Raw genomic sequence first — 21,880 nt, forward strand, 5'->3', positions numbered from 1 at the left:
GGGAAGGGGTGCAGGTCAGACTGGGAGGGCTTAGGAAGGAAGGTGCGGCCAGTGTGGTTAGTTTCCAACTGCAGCCCCTAGGGCCTCGGGGTCCGGGGCAGAAGGAGAGGCCCAGGGCTGAAGGAGCAGGGGAGCGGGACAGCCTGTCTAGTCTCCCTTGCTGGTAACAAGGGTTCCACTTATTTTATTTTGTTGGCAACAATAAATAATCTATAAATAGAACGGGAGGGAGGAGTAAGATAAGGTAAGAATGAACAGGGTCAAAACCATTTGATTCTGGGCCAGGCAGAGGTAGGACAGAGGGGAGCCCCTTCTCCCTAAGTCACCTCCCTGCATTTCACTTCCGGCTTCCCCCCCCTCGCCCCCCACTGGCAGCTCCTCTGATGTACCCGGGGTAGAAGGGAGCTGTGAGAAGGGCAGTGGGCTGTGGGAGGGCAGAGTTCAGCTGCCCACATACAAGGCGAATACACAAAGCATCAGGTCAATAAATTGGCCCCCTCCCAGCTCCTCGGGAACTGGCCAAGGGGACCAGCACTGGCAGGGGTGAGGCCCAAGAGGGGGCAACGTCCTCCTCATGGTTGCTCCTTTCCAAGAAGAGAGGCAGGAGCTGCCAGGTGGCCCAGGGGAGAGGTGAGAAGAGTTAGCCTCATTTGCGGCGGCGAGGAGGCAGAGGGGCCAGCTTTGAGGAACAGCGGGCCTTCTCAGCCAGCAGCTGGTAGAAGGGCTTCGGGGTCCCCCAGTCCTCGTCCTCGCTGCTGGAGCTCTCCTGTTTCACGATCCGGTTGTGCCTGCGGCTGAACCTTCGAGCTTTGATGCTGGGGAGAGGCGGTGGGATGGTGGGGTACCTCACTTGCCTCCCAGGCTCTCTGCCCCGCCCTTAGTGCTCTGGCCCCAGCAGTGACCAGGGCCAGGGCTTTATTTGGTCCCACCAGGCGAACCTCTGGGCCTCGGAGGCCCAGCCTATACATGGGACTCCACCAAGGGCTCTCTACGGAAGCCCCGCGTTCCTGTTAAAATCTGTGCTCACAGATGTGTGTTTCAGGAGCCAATGAGAAACAGGCAGGGGCAGCTCCCGTGATGGAGAGGAGAGGGCTTCAGGACGGGAGAGGAGGTGGAAGAGGAGGGAAGGAGGCCATGTGAAAGGGAGGTAAGACCCAGTTTCCTGCTCTGAGAAACTTCCCGTGGCAGAAAGGGCAAAAGAAATTTAGGGCAGCAGGGTCCAAATCCCAAATTAAACTATTTGCCCTTCTAAGCTCCAAGAGTGACCTTTCCACCTGTCACTCCCCAATCTTTCATAAAAGTTTGCAACACCCAAATCTCCCAGCCTGTTTCCAATCTCCTGAAGCTCAAAGCTCTGGGAGGTAGAGCTGGGCTGAGGAGCAGGCGGCCCCTGCTCCACCGCACCTCTGGGCTGGGGCTCCTCACCTGTATGGTTTCCGCTCCTGCTCGCTCATCGATCGCCAGAGTTGGGCCAGCTCCTTGGTGGCAGCTGTGGATGCGGTTCCTGGGCAAGATCTGGGACAGGAGGGTGGAAGTAAGGAGAGGCCTGCGGGGCAGCCTGGCTTGGATGAAAGCCAAGGGCTTGAACACGCGCGGCTCCCCTGCCCTCTCAGAGCCTCAGCTTTCCCTCTGAGAACTCAGCTGTTTCCCACCCATGTTGGATATCCTGAAAGGCCCCCATTCCGCTCCCTGGAGCTTAGGTGCCAAAGGGGGGGGGGGGAACTGGACTAAATGGTTGTTGGGAAAGGGACACCTGTGTGCCAGGACTCATAGTAGTCCTGTGTCCGCTGCTCCCTGTACCAGCCCCTGGATCTTCCTGGCAGGACACCAGCTGTTCTCCCTGGGGCCTGGGGGCCTCCCACCCCACCCCCAGCTTCAGGCTGGCACAGGTCAGTTCAGGTTGGGCTCCTGCTCTACCACATGGGTCCCAAGAACTTGCGCTTGAAACCTTAGAAACAAGGAGCTCTCCTCCCACGGGGTTGCCACGGTAGGAGACAGGACCTGAGCCGGAACCTCCCAAAGGTGACCCTGCCCCCACCCGGCCCCACCTGCTTGAGAACCCAGCCCACCCGGAAGCGAGTGGCACCGAGAGACAGGCAAGGATTCCAAACAGCCTCGGGTGAGCCCTCAGACCACCCACGTCGTGAAGGCAATCCACCCCCCCCCCCTCACGTTGTATAAGCCAATTTCCTTTTTTTCTTAAGTCCGAGGAGAGTTTCCCTGCTTACAATTGACCGGCCCTGACCAAAGCGATGGGGCCAGAGGAGATGCTGGAGGAGAGCCCGGCTGAGGAAGGGTGGGTGGATGGTTCCAGAAGGGGGCGCCAATGTGTTAGACAGCACAGGGCAACATGCTCTGGGGGGCAAGCCAACGAGGACCCCCACCCACCGGATGTACTGCTTCCGGTTCATCCTGCAGAACATGATGAAGCCGTTGACACACTTTTTCTTCGTCTGGATGGGGCATGGGGCTGTCTTGGACTTCACGGGCCACCTGCCCGCCTGGCCCTTTCTTGTCCTCCTCCGGGCTGCGGGCAGGGCCGAGGCCCGCCGGGTTGGGGTCCACGTGTAGTCTCTGTCCTCTTCGCTGGAGGACGGGGGGCCCTGGGGGTCGGCCTGAGCGTCCTGGGTGGAGGACAGAGAGATGAGAGCGGGCCGGAGAGGCGGGACCAACCTCGGGGGCGGTTCCTCCTCACCTCCGGGGGCTTCCACACCGACTCTGTGCCTGTGTCGGGGTCCGAGTCCTCAGAGCTGGGACTGGATGGCCCCTTGCTGTTCTCACTCAGCGACAGGTAGCAGTGGTCCTGCAAGACGGAGGACTGGGACAGGCTGGGGGGGTCAGGAGGGTCTTTCGGGGCCTCAGAGGGTGTGTTCTAGGGGGTGAAGGAGGAAAAGGGAGGGGATGTGAAGGGAGATAGTGGTGTCCCTTCATGCCCCACTTCCTGCTTTCCTAGGAAATGAGCATGAGAAACATCACGGATTCAAGACAACCTCATTCAAACACCCCCTGGACAGTCACGCAAATATTCCCAAATTCCCACAGGGGTCAGAGAGGGGCTGCATTGGGCTCCGGTCTTCTGCCTCCCATTCTGGGGCAATACCTCTTAATCCCATCAGTTCACCACCTCATATTGAAGCCGTGAAACTCTGGGCAAGTATTAACTTCTCTGAGCCTCTGCTCTACAACAGTGGTCACTACCCACATGGCGCATGGCTGAGAAGCACCTAGCACAGTGCCCAGTGCTTACTAAGGGCTCAGCTAAGGGTGTCTTTTTCTGTTTCTACTGCCCATTCACCTACTCATTGAAGCAACAGCCCCCCCACACACACACACACTGGAAGAAGAATCATTTGGGGACCAGAGCTGGGGCTGCCCCTCTGTCAGAAGGACAGTGAGCTCCTGGAGCAGATGGTGACAACAGAGGTGAGCCCCGGGGCCTGGGAGGGATCTCTTTCCAATGGAGGATTCCTGGGGCCACTCTGCTGCTTTGTTTCCTTATCTGTCAAATGGGGTCACAAGAGACCCTGCCTCATAGAGCTGTCGTAAAACTATGTGGGGTCTTTTATGGGCACCTGGCAGCTTTATAGCTTTTATCTCTTGTGTCTAGTTCAGTCTAAGTGCCCAGCATAGAGCAGGTGCCTGGTGGCCAGCGATGAGCGTTCAAAGGATGGGCAGATGCATCTCTGGAAAGGTTGAGGGGATGGATGAGTGAATCAAGCAGGTGAGCAATGTGTGTGGAAAGAAAGATGGCCATGTCTGGACAGATGGTTGGAGAGACGCCTACCTTCTGTGGTACCTCGAGCATGCAGGCAGAAGGTGAAGACACAGGATCTAAGAACACTTCTTCAAAGAGCGCTGTCAGGGAGGGAGGCCAGAGAGGTGGCTGGGCCCGGAATGCCTCTCACGGCACCAGGCCTGTCCACCAGCCCGCTAGCCTGAGTGCTACTCTCTGGGTTTCCCGATCTCCATGTCCAAATCCAGCTCCCAGACCAGCTCCCGTGGGGCACCTCCAACCTGGGCAGAGGGAGTGGGTCCCTGCTCCAGGCTCCTGTAGCCTCCCACTGCCCACACTGGCCTGGGGCTACCCCCTAACCAAGCTGTGGGCTCCTTGCGGCAGGGCCTGGACGGGATGCATCCCTGGGTGTCCCTCATTGCCCAGCGCGGGGCAACATACTGGATAGGCGTCACCGTGTGTTTTCTGAATGAAGCAAGCATCAGGCCCAGGCCAGGACGCTCACCTTGGGTCAAGTACTCGGCGCCATCCTCCAAGATCTTTTCTGGCAGCAGTTTCTCTGGAGAGCTGAACAGGGAAGGGCTGAGGCCTAGGATCTCGCTTGGGTGGCCCGTCACACTCCAGGTGTCAATCTGAAGAGGCCCCAAGGCCAGTGGGCTCCCTGAAGGAAAGGAAATATCAGGCTGGGGGTGTGGTCAGGTTGTCCTCTCCCCCAGCAAGGCAGCTGGCTTGGATGAGATGATGCCAGACATTGGGGAAAGGGGACTCTGTCCACTGCTCATTTTGAGTGCTTGGTGGAAGAAATTAAGATGCCTGGCATTATGTCAGGGATGGCAAAAAAAAATTAATATCATAATGTGCCAGATCCAATAGACTGATTGTAACTACTGGAGCTCTGTGTTAAGAAAGATTCTGAGGTAGTGTCTGGGATCGCCAGAAAGAGTGACACACGATTGCAATATCTGCTATGGCAACCAATGGCTCAGTGACAGAGGGCATATTATGTTTGCCATCCCTGTGCTTAGCAGACATCCATTCCCTTTCCCGCTTTCCCCTCTCCACTGAACTCCTCAGAAGGAAGGTACCAAGAAGGCCCCACACCAGCCTACGAAGAGAGACAGAGTTTCAGTCACCATGGGGGCTGCCCTCTGGGGTCCAGGCAGGAAGCCAAGGGTCAGCATCCGGGGCCTCCTGGCCCACCTCCTCGCTGGAGTCGTAGAACACCGGCTTCTGCCTGCAAGAGGTGGAATTCAAGAGGCAGACCCGGAGCCCTAGGCTGGGAATTGCTGTGACCCTGGGTGAGCGGTGTCCCCACTGGGTGACTCAGTGTCACCCACTGTGAAATAAGAGAGGGACCATTCCATACTGGCTGCTGGGGGGATGCTGGGGGCAGAAAGCTTAGTCAGCTGAGGCGCTGCCCTCAAGAAGCTTCAAGGCTTGTGAGGAGAGGCAGCTGCAATCACATGCTGATGACAGAGTCATGGGGAGTGTGGGGAGGACAGAGAGGGCGGGTAGGGCAGGAGGGAAGACGGCACTGAGACCAGGCTGAAGGACGGTAGAGTTTTCCAGGTGGACGAGGGGAACTGACTTTCTGGAAAGAGGGGTCAGAGGGTGAAAAGCCCAGAGGGGACAAGGGCATGGCTCCCGTGAGTGAGTGAGGAGTGGCGAATATTTGAAGGTGTTAAGGGTAAGACTCATACACAGGTGAGAGGCAGGAGAGGGTGCTGGCAAGGGGAACGATGGCCATAGAAGTTCTCAAATGCCAATGAAATATTTGGGCTCTACCCTGTGGGCACTGAGAGAGAGCTTAAACCATGAACTGACATGGTCACGGTCTCCGTGTTAGAAAAGCCACTCAGTTGACCAGTAAGGAAGGGCTGGAAGGGTGAGACGGGAGGCAGGGAGACCAGTGGGGTGGGGGCCTAGAAGACTAGAAGCAAGGCTCTCCTTCAAGCTGACGGTGCGCGATGCCGCTGTAGAGCTCACTTCACAGACACCAGCAGGAATGTAAATCAACCTCATTTCTTACTGCCCCTCAGCCATTCCAGACCTAATAACTTCAGCCTCTCCCCCTCAAAGCTCTTGGGGTTCTCTTACCTGGAAAAGGGCTGTGTCCTGTTGAGAAAATGGATCCTCTCAGCCCCTTGCTGGGCCTCAAAAGTAGGGTAAGACCCATCACCCGGGGTGCTCCTTTTGCGATAGCAGCCTAAGGAGGCAAGTCAGGGTGATCACGTCTGTGGCAGGGACAAATGCTGGCCTCACAGATGGAGGGTTGAAGAGGTCCCACGGTCTGCCACAGCCTCGCCCTCCCCCGCCCTAGCCAAAACCTCAAGCTTCAGGGTCTCTGTATAAGGCTCCAGGGCAACCCGAATCACCAGGTTTCTGGAATCCTATATCCTTCTCAGAGGCTGTAAGGAAGATAAAATCCCTAAGTGGAATAATGACAATGGAGATAATAGTACAAAGTGCTTACTAAGGCCAGCGCGGTTTTAAGTATTTTACATACTTATCAGAAGCCCCTGTGGAAGAGTGCCATTATTTTCCCAGTTTATAGTTAAGTAAACTGAGGCACTGCGCTATCAAGTAGCTTGCCCAACGTCACACATCTAGCGGATCTGGGAAGCCCTCCCTCTCCCGGTGAATCAAGCATCTCCTCTGGGCCCCCATGGCCTCCTGGGCAACCCCAGGAAGTCAGGATCACTCGGGCTCATCAGTGACAGTGTGATTCCTTCACTGGACTGTCACCAGCACCTAGCACATGGCCTGGCACAGAGGTGGAGGTGATCTCAGGGTGTAAGGACTGAATGAACGGGGAGAGGACGGGATGACCCGGGGTCTTGTCTTCCAATCGCGCCCTTTCTCTCCCGGCTGTGCTGGCACAGGGATGGGGAGTCAGAGAGCAACTGTCTGGCTGCTCCAAGTGAAGTCTCACAGGAGGCCCCGCTCTCAGCCCCAGTCCTGTGTCCTGCAGGCCCTGCACAAGGGCAGCACTGACCTGTCCTGCCCTTACACCCAGAGCAAAGCCTGAGGGAGAAGAAAACTGGGGCAAAGATCATAAGCTGAGTGAAGCGAGAGGCAGTGTCCTCTTGTCCACCGTTGAAGCCCCGGCTCCCAGGACTGCCCGGGGTGTTGTGGGGGCCTGAGAAATGGTGTGTAAGTGATGGGCTAAATTAACGGTGAGGAAGAGGCCAACTTGAGAGGTCACAGTGGACGCTGTTCTCAGTCACATCCAGCAACGTCAGCCAGGATCTTCCTCCCTTTCTGTCACCTTGAGGTGGGGACGATGCAGCCTTGGGGCGCACGCAGGAGTCGGGACATCTTGGAGGAGTGGTGATCGCCCCAATGTTTCCTCTTTTCTGGTCTGGAGATGGGGTCACCTGCTTCCTGAGCTTGTCCAAGGCCAGACAGCGGCGAGGGTTCTGGGCCCGGGTCCGGCGTTCTGGGAGAGCAGAGACAGCATGAAATGGGGTTGGGGGTCTGACTGTCACCAGAAGATGGCTCAGGTGCAGGTCTTCTTTGCTCTGGGCCCAGCCACCTATTTCAAAGCTTTGTCTGGCCCGGTCCCTCATCAGTGCTTCCTGGGTAAGCCCGGCTCCTCAGTTAGAAATCACCTACCCACAGGTTAGAATCACCTTTTGAGCTCTGAAAAAGTACTGATGCCCAGCTTCCACCCCAAACCACTGAAACCCAACTTTCTGGGTGTGAGGCACAGACATAGGCATTTTTTTAAAGCACATTGGATGATTCACGTGCAGCCAGGGCTGGAAACCATTGGTAGGTTCAAATCCTATTTAAAGACATGGAAACTGAGGCCTGCAAAGGGAAGGGACATGGAGTGAGTTACAGCAAGGCTGAGGCCGGACCCAGGAAGCTGGCCTCCCACACTTGGTCTTTCCTCCACCCTGTGCTCCCTGGTGCCCTGGCTCCGGGATGGATGACTGGCCCTAAAGACAATTGATGCTGAGAGCAGTTTTCCTTGGCTGGCACTGATTGTGTGTATGTTCTCAGGCTCCTAATCCTTAAGACCACCCTGTGTCAGACACTACAATTTCCAGATGAGGAAGGTGAGGCTGCGAGAAGAGTGACCACCCCAGGCCACAGAGCTACTAAGAGGAGGAGCCAGGAATTGAACCCAGGTATGTCAGACTTTGAAGCTTTGTCAGGGGTTCAGGATTGCTGACCAGGCCTCCCAGGAGAATAATGGCCCTGAAGAAGGAGCCCCTCCCCTCTGACCCCCACTTCCGGCTCTGCCTCTATTGATAGCTTGTACCTGACGCTCGGGTCTGCTTCTTCTGAGGTTTCCGGCAGGCTCCCTGAAGACGGGACTTAAAAGAGTGTGGAGAGCTGGATGGGGTGGAGTGTCTCCGCCTTGCTGGCCCCACAACGGGGTTCCGGCCAAGCCCTGCACAGGATGGAGAGGGAGACAGTCAGATGCCTTCACCCTCATCCCAACCCAAACTCTACCTTCCAGACAATGCTTCCCACTGCTGGTCGGGATGGGAAGCAGGCTGCCCTGGTCCCCAGGCTGACTTTACAAATGTGGAAACTGAGGTCCCAGGAAGACATCAGACTTGTCTGAGGTTGCATAGTGAAGTGGCAAAAGTACAAGGCCAAATTGGAGTTTCCCCAGGGCGTTGGCTAAGAGGGAAGACAGATTTAATGCTTCCCAAATGTGTACCCATCTTCCCCACTCCGAACCAGTTCTTCCTCCTGGAAGACAGTGACGGCTCCTCCACTTCCCAGGGTCACCCCGGGGCCTCTCCCTGAGGCCTCTCAATTCTTCCTCATTAACCTCTCCAAATGTACCCACTGCTGTCCACACTCAGCCACAGAGCCACACTGGGCCTCATTGTCTCCTGCCCGGATCACTCCTAAAGGCATCTTCGCTGAGCTCCCCGACTCCAGTTTCTCACTGAATAACCAATCCTCCACACTAGATGTCGGGGGCCACTTTCTAAAAGAAAAAATCTGATCACGGCTTGTCCTAGGTTGAAGCCTGTCAGTAATTCTCATTTTCTTCGCTCCCTTTTCAGCTGGGCACTGGAAGACCTTCAGGATCTCGTTCCTGCCTCATCTACTCATCTTGCCTGGTATTACTGGTACTTTTCACACCAGTAATGGCAGCACCCAGCACGCATGGTACTGGGTGACTGGCATGTTATAGGCACTGCATTACAACATTCTCTGCATGTATTAACTCGTTTAATCTTCATGACAAACACAGAAGGGAAGTATTAGTACTGGTCCCGTTTTGTAGGTGAGGAAACTGAAGCACAGAGGTTAAGGCAACAAGACGTGTATTGGTGTCAGGATCTGGCTCCGGAGGCTGCGCATGTCATCTCGATGCTGCGCGGTCCCTCTGGTCACACCCATCTGCTTGCTTGTCCCCAGACACTCCACACATGTCTTCTCGTGCCTGCACGCTCTTGCTCCGATTGTGTCTTCTGCTTGGCTGGGCTGGCCCTTCCCCTATCCTCAAAGGCCCAGCTCCAAACCCCCTGCCCTTTTGTCTTCCCAGACACCCTCCTTTGAGTTCACAGCATCTTGCACAGCTCTCTGACTTTGTCCCCTCCGTGAGGCTGTGATCCGGGATGGCTTTGAATCATCTAAGTCACTCAGTGTCCCTGACAGCTAGGACAATACTCGGCATGTATCAGGATCTGGGAAACGTTGGCTGGACTCACCTCCAAGCCCACCTTCCCCATCAGTGGTGTGGAATTTGAGCAAGGCTTTGGCCACATCGATGCTTCTCTGGAGGTATTGAATGTAGTGCAGGACGTGCAGCAGAATCTCCTTCTGACCCCAAAAGAGACACAGGGTTACTTTCAAGAGTGGGGGCCCGAGATGATGTGAGGCTGCTGGAGACCAGAGACAGAAAGGCTCCAGGACCCCGTTCCCCACCCAACAACTCCTCCATTGACAGACAAGTTCCTATCCTGCTGTTCAGTCCTCACTGTAGCCCAGCGAGGTAGCAGTTACAGCTAAGAGTGCTAGTGGGACTTGCTAAGGTTACAGAGGGCAAGTGGCAGGGCTGGGATCTAAACCCATGTGTGCCTACCTCCTGGTCCAGTTTTTCAGCACACACTGTTCAGCTTCCCACCCCTGGCCCTTTGCACATGCCATATTCTCTATCTGCAAAACGCTCCTCTTTCCACGCACTCCCTCACCTGGCATCTCCTCCTCTGAGCTTCAGCACAGTGTCCTCCCCTGCCAGCCTCCCACCTCCCTGGCCCCTCTCGCCCAGGCTGGGTCAGGTGTTCCTCCTCGGCACTTGTGTAACACCCGGAGTCTGTTTCCACCAAGGCACTTGCCACACGATTTTATAATTATCTGTTTACACATTAGGTTCTCTCCCACTGACTTTGGACTAACTATAGCGAATTAATTTCTGTATCCCAAGCACACCGAATCCAGAGGTGGCTTAGCCAGGGAATGCTGAAGGAATGAATCTCCCCCACAGCACCAAGCATGATGCCTCTTGCCCAGCAGGCATCACCCATCCAGCCATCAAATACCGACTGAATTGATATTGGAGCTACTATGCTCAAAGAGACTACTACCACCAAGGGCCAGGTACGTAAGGGTGACCGAGACATATTTTCGTTTGCCTTCATGGAACTTATAATCTAGTGAGGGCAGTGGACCTTAATAAACTCATAAACCATACAAAATTACCGACTGTGTGATAAGCATTATGAATGAAAGCGTATAACAAGGGATTTTGAAATTAGGCTTGAGCGTCCAGAAAGGCTTCTCTGAAGACCTGAAGACTGAAAGGAGTTAGCCTGGTAAAGAAGTGAGGGAAGAACACCAGTAAGTATTTTTTGGTTCATACTGGATCTCTAGAATAACAATAAAACCATTAGCAGTAATCTTCCAAACCCCAAATCAGGAAATATGGTCTCGTGAGGGGACTTATGTGACACTGTTCCATAAAATATACAGACAGTCACTGAAATTATTTAACTTGACCCGTGGAAGGAAGCTAGAATCTAACTAAGGAATACATGTGACATAGCAAAAAGACTACTCGTTTGGGAGGACCTGGATCCAATCTACCACTTACTGGTTGTGTGCTGGGAGCAGGTCATTTTACTTCTTTGAGCCTCGGTTTTCTCATCTGAGCAATGGGAATGAGATACTCATTCAAGCTTGGAGGATTACCAGGCCTAAATAAGTTGTGTGTGAAATCTCCCAGCACACAGCCGGATACATCAGTTGCCTAATAAATGCTTAGTTGACAGCTGAAGGAAAACACCTTCACCAGGTTCTCAAGGAATTAAATAAGCAGCTTTTCTAACTTTTTATAACTACATCATGGGTTTTTTCCAGAGCAGACACTGTCTTTTTTGCTTAGTATCTCCATCACTAGGCTTGGCATATGGTCGGCAATCACTAAGCTGAGGTCTTTGTAAACTGTAAAGTAATATAAAATATTATTATTACTAGTGTAAAGGTTTTATGCAGAAGGCAATTGGGCATCACCTCAGATTTCAGAATAGAATGCTCAGTAATTGAAACTTCAGGAAGGTTAGCTTGGGGGCTGCATCGGGTTCAAATACCAGAAATCTGCTGAGGGTGAGATGGACAGGTGCCACAACTGCCTTAGCAGAGGGAATTCATTTATTCATTCCCCAAATATCTATTGAGCATTCAGTGACAGTGGCAGAGGGTGTGGGCCTTTGGAAAGGGCACATCTGACTCTCTCACTCTGCCATTAGCCAGCTGTCCCTCTGGGCAATATGACACCTCTGCTTCAGTTTCCTCAAACTAAAAAATGAGCATACCCAGATGCATCTCAAAAGCATTGTGGAAGGATTAAATGAAAAAAATGTATATAAAACGCTCAGCATTTAGGGTGTGACACCTAGAACTCTTAGTAAATTGGGAGCAATTGTTACTGTTACCGGCTGTAAGTTGGGCCCTGTGGGCACTGGGGATAGAGATTTATCCATTGTGGTCCTTGCCATCTCAGAATTCTTCATCTAAAGGGGGTCAGAGATAAGGAAACAATCGCGGTAATATGTTGAGGGCTTTGCTGGTCAGAGGGAGAAGAAGCTCCAGCATCTTATCGGGCAGGCGGCACTTAATCAGCCAGGATGGCGAAGAAGGCTGCCACAGAACTAAGCTGCATCCTGCAAACACGGGAGAGGCCACACGTGATAGCTCCCATTAGTTCACTGAGCAGTGGACTGAGCAGGTCACACAGCCCTGGAAGAGCTGTGATGATGCACTTCAGGCAGCCCAGTCAAGTGGGAGGCTGAGGACTGACTAGTATGTGGACGCAGGTTGTATGTGGAACAGGACTGAATTTAAGGAAGAATGAAGATGAGGAAGAGGAGGGATCATTAAGACAGAGAATCAATGATAAATAAAGTGGCCTGGGAAGAATTCCCCCAGGAGATCTGCTCAGTGATGAAATGATGCCTGTCCCCTGATTAGACGGCCGTTCTGCCAGGGCAGGGACTGTGTCCCAGACATCGCTGCCCTCCCTGCCAAGAGCTTCTGACAGCATCTATGCATGCCCAATACTCAAATGCTTGAGGACAGAGGACAAAATTCCTCCAATGGTTTTGAGCACCGTGCTGGCCTGCATCAGGCTGCTCCCCAAGGACGTCCATGTCCTAATGTCAGAGCCTGTGAATGTGTTGCCTTATACGACTAAAGGAACCTCACAGATGTGATTAAATTAAGGGTCTTCAGATGGGGAGATTATTCTGGATTATCTGAGTGGGCCCAAGGTAATCATAAGCGTTCCTTATAACAGGAGGCAGGAAGGTCAAAGGCCGAGAAGCAAAGTGACGACGGAAGCAGAGAGAGAAGGAGAGAGACCTGAAGCTGCTGCGCTGCTGACTCTGCAGGGGCCACGAGCCCGGGAACATGAGCGACCTCCAGAAGGTGGCACAGGGAAAGGAAACAGATTCTCCCCTGGAGCTGCCAAGAAGAAGCAACTCTGCTGACAGCCTGACCGGAGACCAGTGAGACTGACTTTGGACTTCTGACCTCCAGAAATGTAAGAGAATCAATTTGTGTTGTTTTAAGCCATTACATTTGTGGTAAGTCATTACAGTAGCCACAAGAAAGTGCTTCGTATTGGGGATTGATGGAACGTGGGAGGCAGGGAGAAGGTCAGGGTTAGGGTCTGGCAAATCTCTCTGTAACACCTGCTCCTCTGAACCTCTCTGGAGGCACATAGCACATTCTAGCTAGGGCCACTTACTCCTGTGTTCAAATCTTTATCTTTCTGACCAGATTGAGTTCCCAGAGGATGAGAGTGGGCCTCAAATTTCTTTGCCTCCCCTAGTTGCAATCATAAAAGCTTCTGTTATCCAACAATCTTTCCATAAATGGCTGATGAATGAATAAATAAATGACTGAAATAGCAAGAAAACATCACGCCAAGTCTGCAGGATCTCTGAGTCTCCTCTTAAGCAGTTCCCACTGGGAGCTGGTGTTACCTCAGCACTATGCACATTTATTGAGTAGCCATTGGGGACACGCAGAGAAGCTTTATCTGTTCCTACCTCATGGAGATGATACCTACAGGTCACAAAACAAGGGACTGGGAGAGGGAACTGACATTTATTCAGGGCCTGTCACGGCTATTACTGTGTTTTCCTGAAAAGAAGACCTAACTGGAAAATAAGCCCTAGCATGATTTTTCAGGAGGACATCCCCTGAACGTAAGCCCTAATGCGTCTTTTGGAGCAAAAATTCATAGAAGACCCGGTCTTATTTTCAGGGAAACACAGTATTTCATTTTAGCCTCACAATATCTCTGTATAGGAGGGGTTATCTTTTCTCGTTTTACAGCTGAGAAACCCGAGGCTTGAGAAGTGGATAACCTGAGCATCCTGCCCAGACTGCTGCAGTTGTAGAGCTGGAGGGCTCACACCAGTGTCTGTCTGACTTCCCGGCTCCTTGCGTACTTTTCCTCCCAGCCTCCTTTTGCAGGAAAGAATCCCACAGGCTTCTACTCATGGGCTCACAGACTCCCAGGAATTCCCATTCAGAGCAGGACCATTCCCACTTAAGTGCTGTCACTGAAAAGGTCTGTCCAGGTTGCCCAGCTTAACCCGCTTACTGACATTTTAGGATCTGCCTCCCAAACCCACCTCCTTTCCTTTAGTTCTCTTACCTTGGTGAGCTTCTTGCTACCGGTCTTCAGGGTCACGGGTAGCAGCAATGCTAGCTCGTGGAGTTTGCCGGTGTGGTTTTTCCTCTGCTTCCTGTTTTGGGACAAGAGCTGGTTTTGGGTAGGATATCCAAAATGGAACTTAGCGTCTGACTCCCAGACCTCCTGTCTCGATGTTGCCCTGCCCCAGGCACCCGAGATGGAGTCCCTGGCCTTGTCGGGACATCATCCCTTATCTCCCGGTCCAGTCCGTCACCAAATCTTGCCCATTCCTCCTGTGATCCCTTCTCTCCATCCCCACAGCCCCTGACCTAGTCCATGTACTGACACCCTCATAGGCCTCCCAGCCTCCCTTCCAGCCTCCTCCAACCATACTTTCTACTAGAGTCAGAGTGATCGTTCTGAAACACAAACCTGACCACGCTTTTCTCATCTGTGCAATGGGAATGAGGACAATCATTCAGGCTCAGAGGATTATCAATGGGACCAAATAAACTAGTGTGTGTGAAATCGCCCAGCACAGAACCTGATACATTAATTGTCTAATACGTGCCTCAGACCTCTCAATGCCATCCCATGATTAAGGATCAAGTTTAAACCCTCAACATGGCTTATAATGCCCCTCATGGCCTGGCCTGGCTGACCACATCTTATTTCCTTTGGTTCTCTCCCCTCACCTGACCCTAACTCCACAGGACAGGTGAGGTACCTCTGCTAAGGTCCCCCAACCCCTGGGCTTATGCATTTCTCTGATCCTTGCACTGGCCTGAGAGCTATGTGGGGGTTACCACTGTATTTCTAGCACCTAGAACACTGTATTTCTGGCATATTGTGGGAACCCACTGCGTATTTGCTAAATGAATGAATAAATAAGGGCATGAAAGTAGTTGTCTCCTGGGCAGATGAAGAACTTCCAGGGTCTAATCCCTGAATTCATAATTCATAATATACCCATGCACACACACCTCCACCCTCTCTCCTGACAGATGGAGACACAAAGACATTAGAATCTCTCTCCCAAATTACACACCACTGCCATTGCTCATGCTACTCTTTCAGGAACGCCCAAACACCTGTCTCCACCAATCCTTATCTCACCTTCCTTTAGGGCCCAGTTCAATCGCCACCTGCCCCAGGAAGCCTCTCTGACCTCCCTTGCTTTCCTGCCAAGCCCTCGGCTGGACGCCAGGGAAACAGAAGAATCACGGACACTGACATCAAGGAGATGGGGGAACAGTGTGAACGACACACATCTCCCTAACCAAACTCTGATGTCATGAAAGAGTCTCACTCATTCATTGAGCAACTACTTATTGAGCACCTACTATGTGCCAGGAACTGTGATAGGGGACAGGGACAAAAGTATAAAAAACAAATACAGCTTCTTCGAGAGTCCACAGTATACTGAGGGATGAAGTCATTAATCAAATTGTCACACAAACAAACATAAAATTGCAGTTAGGACCAGAACCAGCTACACAATTTGCTGGGGGGTGCACCACAAATGAAAATGCAGGGTCCCTTGTTCAAACATTAAGAATTTCAAGATGGTGAGAGCAGAGCATTAAACCAAGCATCAAGCTCTTCTAAGCACAGGACTCTGTGACTGAATGGGTCACATGCCCATGAAGCGAACCCTGATGGGGACAAAGGAGAGGTGTTGCTTGATGTTACGGAAGCTTGTTAACAAGTGGATTTGACCTAATCAATGAGGTCTTCCCTGAGGAAGTAAACCTGGCCAGAACCTGTTCTGAAGGATTAGTGGAAATATATAGGTGAAGAGGGAAAAAGCACATTTCAGATAGAGGGAACATGTGCAAAGGCCCTGTGGCATGAGGGAGCATGAATTCAAAAGAAATAAAGCCGAAGTGTCTGTAGCACAGAAAGCAAGGAGTCCTGTAGGGTGAGATGAGGTTGGAGAAGGAGGTAGGGGCCAGGTGAGTCTTGTTGGCTCATAGTACAGAAATTTTGCCTTTATCCTAAGACCACCAGGAAGCCATTAAAGGGCTTTACACAGGGGATGGCATATTACGTAGTTCACCCCCTCAAAACTCTTATGAATACAGAAAACCACTATGAAACCACTATGAAGACTATACATATTAATCAACTGAATTAAAGAATGAAAGGAAAAAATCACCAATTAGTCTCAAGGTACCTCCTGGTAGAAACCATAACTTTGAGGGGCAAGGGTGTAGGGGTTCTATCCTTGCAGAGAAACTGGGTAGGCTGACCTCTGAAGTCCTGTCTAGCCCTGATATTTATATTTTGCATACCACTTTCCTTCTGTTCTAGAGGAGCACCTGGAAGCACCAGCAAGAAACAACACAGAAAGCAAGGCAGAAAAAGTGTCCAGGTCTATTTAAGTTCAACGCGTTATTTGACCATGTCTGAGAAAAAAAGTTTTGTATCAACTGTAGTCCTTGGGTATTTACACTGGGTTTGCAAAGCACCAAGAGAGCCTTCTGTCCAAACATAGAAGTTACCGAAAAAAATAAAAATTTTGGAGAGAACAAAAGGGTGACTAAGAATCACAAAATCTTGGCATCTCCTGGGCAGCAGTCCTGAATAGGTGTGACCCGGGCTCTGCTCACAGGGGCTTCCGGAAGACGGGCACTCCCTCCCAAAGCTGCCCCTTTCCTCACTGCATGGTTCTGGCTTTAGCCAAGTTCTTTCCTCATAGTCACTATACTTTTCACCCACTAATCCCAGCTCTGCCCTCTGGGTCTGTGGGAAACAGGTCAGCTTCAGCCACGTGGGTCCCTTTTCTGTTTCTCCAACTGCCAAGTTTACTTCTGCCTTAAGGTCTTCACTATTCCCTCCACCTGGAATGTTCTTTTGCCCTGATTTTGCATGGCTGGTTTCCTCTCTGACATTCACCACTTAGCTTAAATGTAACCTCTTCAGAGAGGCCTTTCCTGACCACTCAGTCTAAATAAGCACATTCTTTGTCACATCTCCATATAATTTATCAGCATGTGAAATCTTATTAATTAATTAATTTATTATAAACTCCAGAAGGGTAGGAATTTTTGTCTTTTTTATTTATTGTTATATCCCAGGCTGACCTGCCCATTAGGTATAGTAAGGACAGTACCTAGGGCCATGATACTTTGAGGGGGCTTATGAAAATGATTTAATTTCTTTATAATCAGAATAAAAAAATAGATATAATCCAGCTTGGATTATATTCATCTTTATACCAATGCTGTTGTTAACTACAATTTTTAATATGTTTTTAATGGAGGGATGGGCCCAAGAAGGCCAAATTGCCTAGGTCCTATGAAAGTCATAGCTCCTAGAATAATGCCCAGCACTTGGGTGCTCAATAAAAAGTTGTTCAATTCATGAATGCCTATTTTGTCTTGTGATGGCCTCTCAGGCTTTGAAATGTCAAATGACTGTAATTCCTGGGTTTTCTCTTCCCTGAGCTAAGCAGCCTAAGCACTCCCTATTTTAGGGGAACTGGAAGGAGCCTTAACCAAGAACCAGCCCCAATGTCTTATATTAGGTATGCTCCCTAATTTGCTTTAACGTGCACAGGAACTTAGGAATTAGAGCTGCCCCAAAGTGCGGCAAATCATGGAGCAGTCCCAAGAAGCAGCATTATAGTTGGTTATTAACTCCAGCTTTTGAAGCAGACAGACCTAGATTAAAATCCTAGCTCTGCCACTTGCTATGTGACTTTGGACAAGTGCTTTCATCTCTCTGAGCCTGTTTTTAACTCACTTACGAAATGCAGGTGGCTAGGAAGTTTGATTTGTCAAGAAGGTGTTTAATACAGTACCTGGCAGATAGGGAGTACTCACAAAATGTTAGTTCAAGACAGAAGGTAGTCATTTGTCAGAATGATTTAGGGATAAGGGTTATTGGCGAATGGGGTGGAAGTATTTTATTGTATGACTATGGTTGATAAAACTGTTGTTTTGGGTTGACCAACATCCAATTCCCCTTTGCTGGTAATAGCTTCCTTTGGGGAACCACCCCTCCCCCACTCTCAGTCCATGTGGTTCAGAGAGGCTAACGCCAACTTCCCCTTCCACTAGGGAGCACAGAAGCAAGGTCCAGCCAAGAAGAGTCACAGTGATTGATTCAGGATTGGAGTCATAAACCATGTTTGGCCAATCAGTCAATGGATTCTGGAATGAGACGCTCTGTACTAGGGTTGTCAAGCTGGCAAGACATGAACTTGGAGCTGCTGGGAGCCATCTTACTGTCACAAAAGGAGAGCCTGCTTGAGAAGGAAGCCAACACAGACAACAGCAGAGCTGCGAGAAGCAGATTCCTGGCAACACCATTTAACCCCCACCTGGAACCAGCCACGCCTAAAGCCCCTGAATTTTTTGTTTAAAAGATCCAATACATCCCCTTTTATGCTTAAGCTGGTTTCAGCTAGGTCTCTGTTAATTGCAACCAAGAGTCTTTATTAATACAAGGACTCCACATCTAGAAAGGGGGAAGAGAAAAAGCATTGCTGGTGATCTCTGGGATTCCAGGAGGAATGGGCACTTTGATAAGCATTCTTCATTTTCTTCTCTAAGTAGAGAATCTCAGCAAAGCAGACGCTTATTTTTGAAGTTAATGAATGAAGAGATGAATGGACATGGGGGTTGGGAGGACAGTAGGGGATAAGATGAATTCTGGCTATTTTTTCTTTATCCAGACTTTGAAGGGGGTGTGGGACAGAGAAACCTGATCCAACCCTCAATCTGCTGGGAAAATCCCCTCTATAAGACTCCTGACGTTTGGTAAGTGCTTGATGGATGAATGAATGTGAATAAAAGAAAGAAGGAAGAGCATTTAAGACACTCAAAATGCCAAAGCCTACAAGGGCGTAGAGATGATCTCAGCCAACTACCTCAGCGTTTTCTCATCTTGAAAATGGTGGTTATATCACACCTACTTCCTTGTGGAGTTGTTAAAATTAAAGGGTATCATACAAACAAAAGGCTTAGCAAAGAGACAAAATAGAAAATGCTCAGTAAACATTATTGTTATTATTATTCAACCAGAGTGTCTGGAGCTGTAAGGGAGATGGGTGGTGGTGGTGTGGGGCGGGGAGAGCCCTTACCTCTTCCTGGAACCCAGGGAACTGGCTCTGGGCCGTTCAGAGGAACACAGATATCTGCTGGAATCCCACATCTACAAAAAGGGAAAAAGAAAGACTTATTAGTGACCTCTGGAATTCCAGAAGAAATGGGCAGTATGACAGGCAGCCTTCATTTTCCCCATGGGGCTCCTTTGAGCCCTACAGATCCTAAAATGGCGTCCCTAAGCCCCACAAATATGGGCCCAGAGACCAAATTAAAAACCCCAAACTCGACAATAACTGTAAATTTAGGCCCCTAAGTCATGATCCAGACCTAAAACTAAAGAGCAAATTCCCAAACTTCGACTTCAGAATTTCTTAGTAGTGAGATGTCAGACCCAGAAATGGAGACTTCCAGGCCGGAAAACTGTGGCTTTGAGATCTCTAAACTATGATATTAAGACACTAAAACTGTGACTTTAAACTCCCAAAGTGAGGACCTAGAACCCAAAAAGGAGCCCTTTCAAATCTAAAAACCCTAAACTCTAGTACTGAGACACCCTAGACCCCTCTGTCAACTTCTGACCCCTGAATATTATCCCAATCCTAACATTAAAATCACAGACCACAAACATTAACCCTGAGAACCCAAATCCTAAAGTAAGAAATCTAAACCCCTTCAAAGCAAGCCTCGGCCCTTCCCCCAAATTGACCTCAGATCCTAAAATAAAGACCTCAAGACCCCAAAACTGTCACTTCAGACCCTCAAGTTGTGACCCCAACCTTAAAACAAAGATCTCCATATGAGTCCTACTCTGACACACAGACTAAAATTGAAGCTCCATACTCCAGGGACTGCAGGCCTTAAAACTTAATTCTCAAGGTCCCAAACTATGACTCCAGATCCTAAATCTCATACTTCATACTCTACGTTGAAATTCTAGACCCTAAATCTATACTGAGGCTTCAATTCTCCCAAATCAGACCCCAGGCCCTGAAATGATACTCCAGAACTCAAAACTAAGATTTCCAGATCCCAAGGTTCGGATCCAACAGGAAAGCTTCATGTCACAAAACTGAAGATCTTCAGATTCCAAAATTAGTTATATTCAGACACAAATCCTGAGATCCCAGATCCCCAACCCTATTCAAACAGAGCTTTCCAGTATTAAACTTGAGCCTGGATCCCAAAACCTAGGCCCAGCCTCAAACCCAAACTCAGCTCTGCTGCCTCAGTCCTGCCTTGCCCACCACTCTGCACCCAGGGTACGCTGGCCCCTGGCCCCTTAAGGCCCCCCAGAGGAAGACCACGGACACAAAGTGCTGTTCCTGAGTGGACCCCAGGCTCCCCTCTAGTCAGTAGTCAGTAGTGCCAGTCAGTTCCCCACCCCAATTCCCCTCAGCCTCAAGCACCCGCCTCAGGACGTGCAAAATGGCGTGAGGCCCCCCTTTCTGGTTTCTCTCCAGCCCCAAACTTGGGAGTCCGATCAGACAGCGTCTCACGCCGGTCGCGGGAGGATGGTGGCGCGTGCAGGCCCCAGTCTGGCCTCGGTCACCACGTTCCCAACCCCAGCCTGAGGTGGGCGCGAATCCCCTCGGTGCGAGGCTCCTCAGTGAGGCCTGAAGAGGGGAGCAAGAGTGTGTTCCTGACGCCAGGCCACGCCCTCACCAGTTCCCGCCAAGTGTGCTGGGCGAGAAACTGGAAATGGAAAAGGGTAGGGTGCAAGTGGCCGTGCGCACGCGCGCCTGGGGAAGGACCCTGTCTTCAAGCACAGCGCGAGGTCAGCCTCGAGCCTCCTGACACAACTTTTGCTGGTGCGCGCCAAAATGCCGACCAATCAGTGCTCAGTCAGCTGCCGCCTTTTCGGCGGGCCACGCCCACCTAGCCACGCCCCCCGACGGCTCCCGAGGTCCTAGCCAAGGGATACTAACTAGGAGGGGGGTCTCCCCAACTTCCAACTCTCTGGAGGAGAGGTCTGGCCAGTCTCCCTTCAGGCCTTCAGGTGTTCCATTTCCACCTTTTCCCTCGTATCTAACGAGGGCCTTCTGTGTGCCAAGCACCATGCTGGAAGTTGGGAATTTAGCCACGGACTTCCCAGTGGTGTCTGGAAGGCTCGCAAACCGTGAGAATCTAGTGAGGCAGGGCCTGCGTTAAAGATTCAAAGACAAGAGCCATTGGAATTGTGCCTTGGTAGCAGTTCCCCTCACGAAGCTGTATGTGCCTTGATATACCAAACTTTTCCTTTTAGAAAGCTGATTCTCATGGTCTGTGAAGCGGATGGACTGGAAAATATAGCTTAAGGAAAGGTGATCTAGCGACATTGAGTAGAGGCCCTGGTGTCCAACACATTTCAGTTCCAATCACTTTCTTGCTGTGTTGCCATGGAGAAAGGCTCAATCTTTTCCTGCCTTAATTTATAAATTTCGAATAATTGTTACTGAGGTTGTCTGGCATATAATGAGCATGCAATATTTACTCAACACTTATTTACACTGTTATGGGCGCTTTACCAAGATACACAAAGGTGCCTGTCCTCGTGGAGCTTTTATTCTATGACGTGGAGTTCCTGGTGCATGGGGCTTCCTTCCCTCCTAAGGCTTAATTTTCTCATTTGTAAATTAGGAGGTGGTCCTAGTAAAACCAGAGGAAAAAATGGATGGGAAAGTGTTTGAGAAAGTACAAGGCTCTGTTAATTATTGCGTTAATCAGTTTACGTAAAACGATAAACTTGCTCTTTCCCAACTCTCCACCCCTCATAAAGCCCCTTTGCAGTTTTCTCAATTCCCTTTCCAAGGGCCCAGGGCCAAAATGGAGGAGACTGGACTACATCTCCCAGCGCGCCTGGCGGGGGCGCTCTTTGCGCCTGCGCTGCAAAGCGCCCTCTCTGCCTCTAGGGAGTTACAGTTGTCTGTTTCAGTTTGCTTCCCCCCACCACCTCCGAAAGCTTGACCGTGCTGCCTTCTGGGAGGTGTAGTCCGTAGC

General features: G+C 50.8%; 1 protein-coding gene across 1 annotated transcript; it reads right to left on the reverse strand.

Moving 5' to 3' along the window:
• Window positions 1–2: 2 nt before the first annotated feature.
• On the reverse strand, window positions 3–19,010 carry MEIOSIN (meiosis initiator). Its single transcript, XM_074315903.2, has 15 exons — window positions 18,941–19,010; window positions 17,819–17,934; window positions 13,872–13,991; window positions 9,418–9,529; window positions 8,004–8,135; window positions 6,927–7,172; window positions 5,831–5,939; window positions 4,867–4,967; window positions 4,239–4,394; window positions 3,991–3,993; window positions 3,785–3,855; window positions 2,696–2,872; window positions 2,389–2,624; window positions 1,426–1,515; window positions 3–815 (listed from the first exon to the last, which is right to left on the reverse strand). Exons 1-15 carry the CDS (start codon window positions 19,008–19,010, stop codon window positions 647–649), a joined length of 1,908 nt encoding a protein of 635 aa, XP_074172004.2. The 3' UTR covers window positions 3–646.
• Window positions 19,011–21,880: the final 2,870 nt, after the last annotated feature.

Source organism: Rhinolophus sinicus, chromosome 8 (genome assembly GCF_057876585.1).
Source record: "Rhinolophus sinicus isolate RSI-liver-muscle chromosome 8, RSI-T2T, whole genome shotgun sequence".
NCBI classification, from domain to species: Eukaryota; Metazoa; Chordata; class Mammalia; order Chiroptera; family Rhinolophidae; genus Rhinolophus; species Rhinolophus sinicus.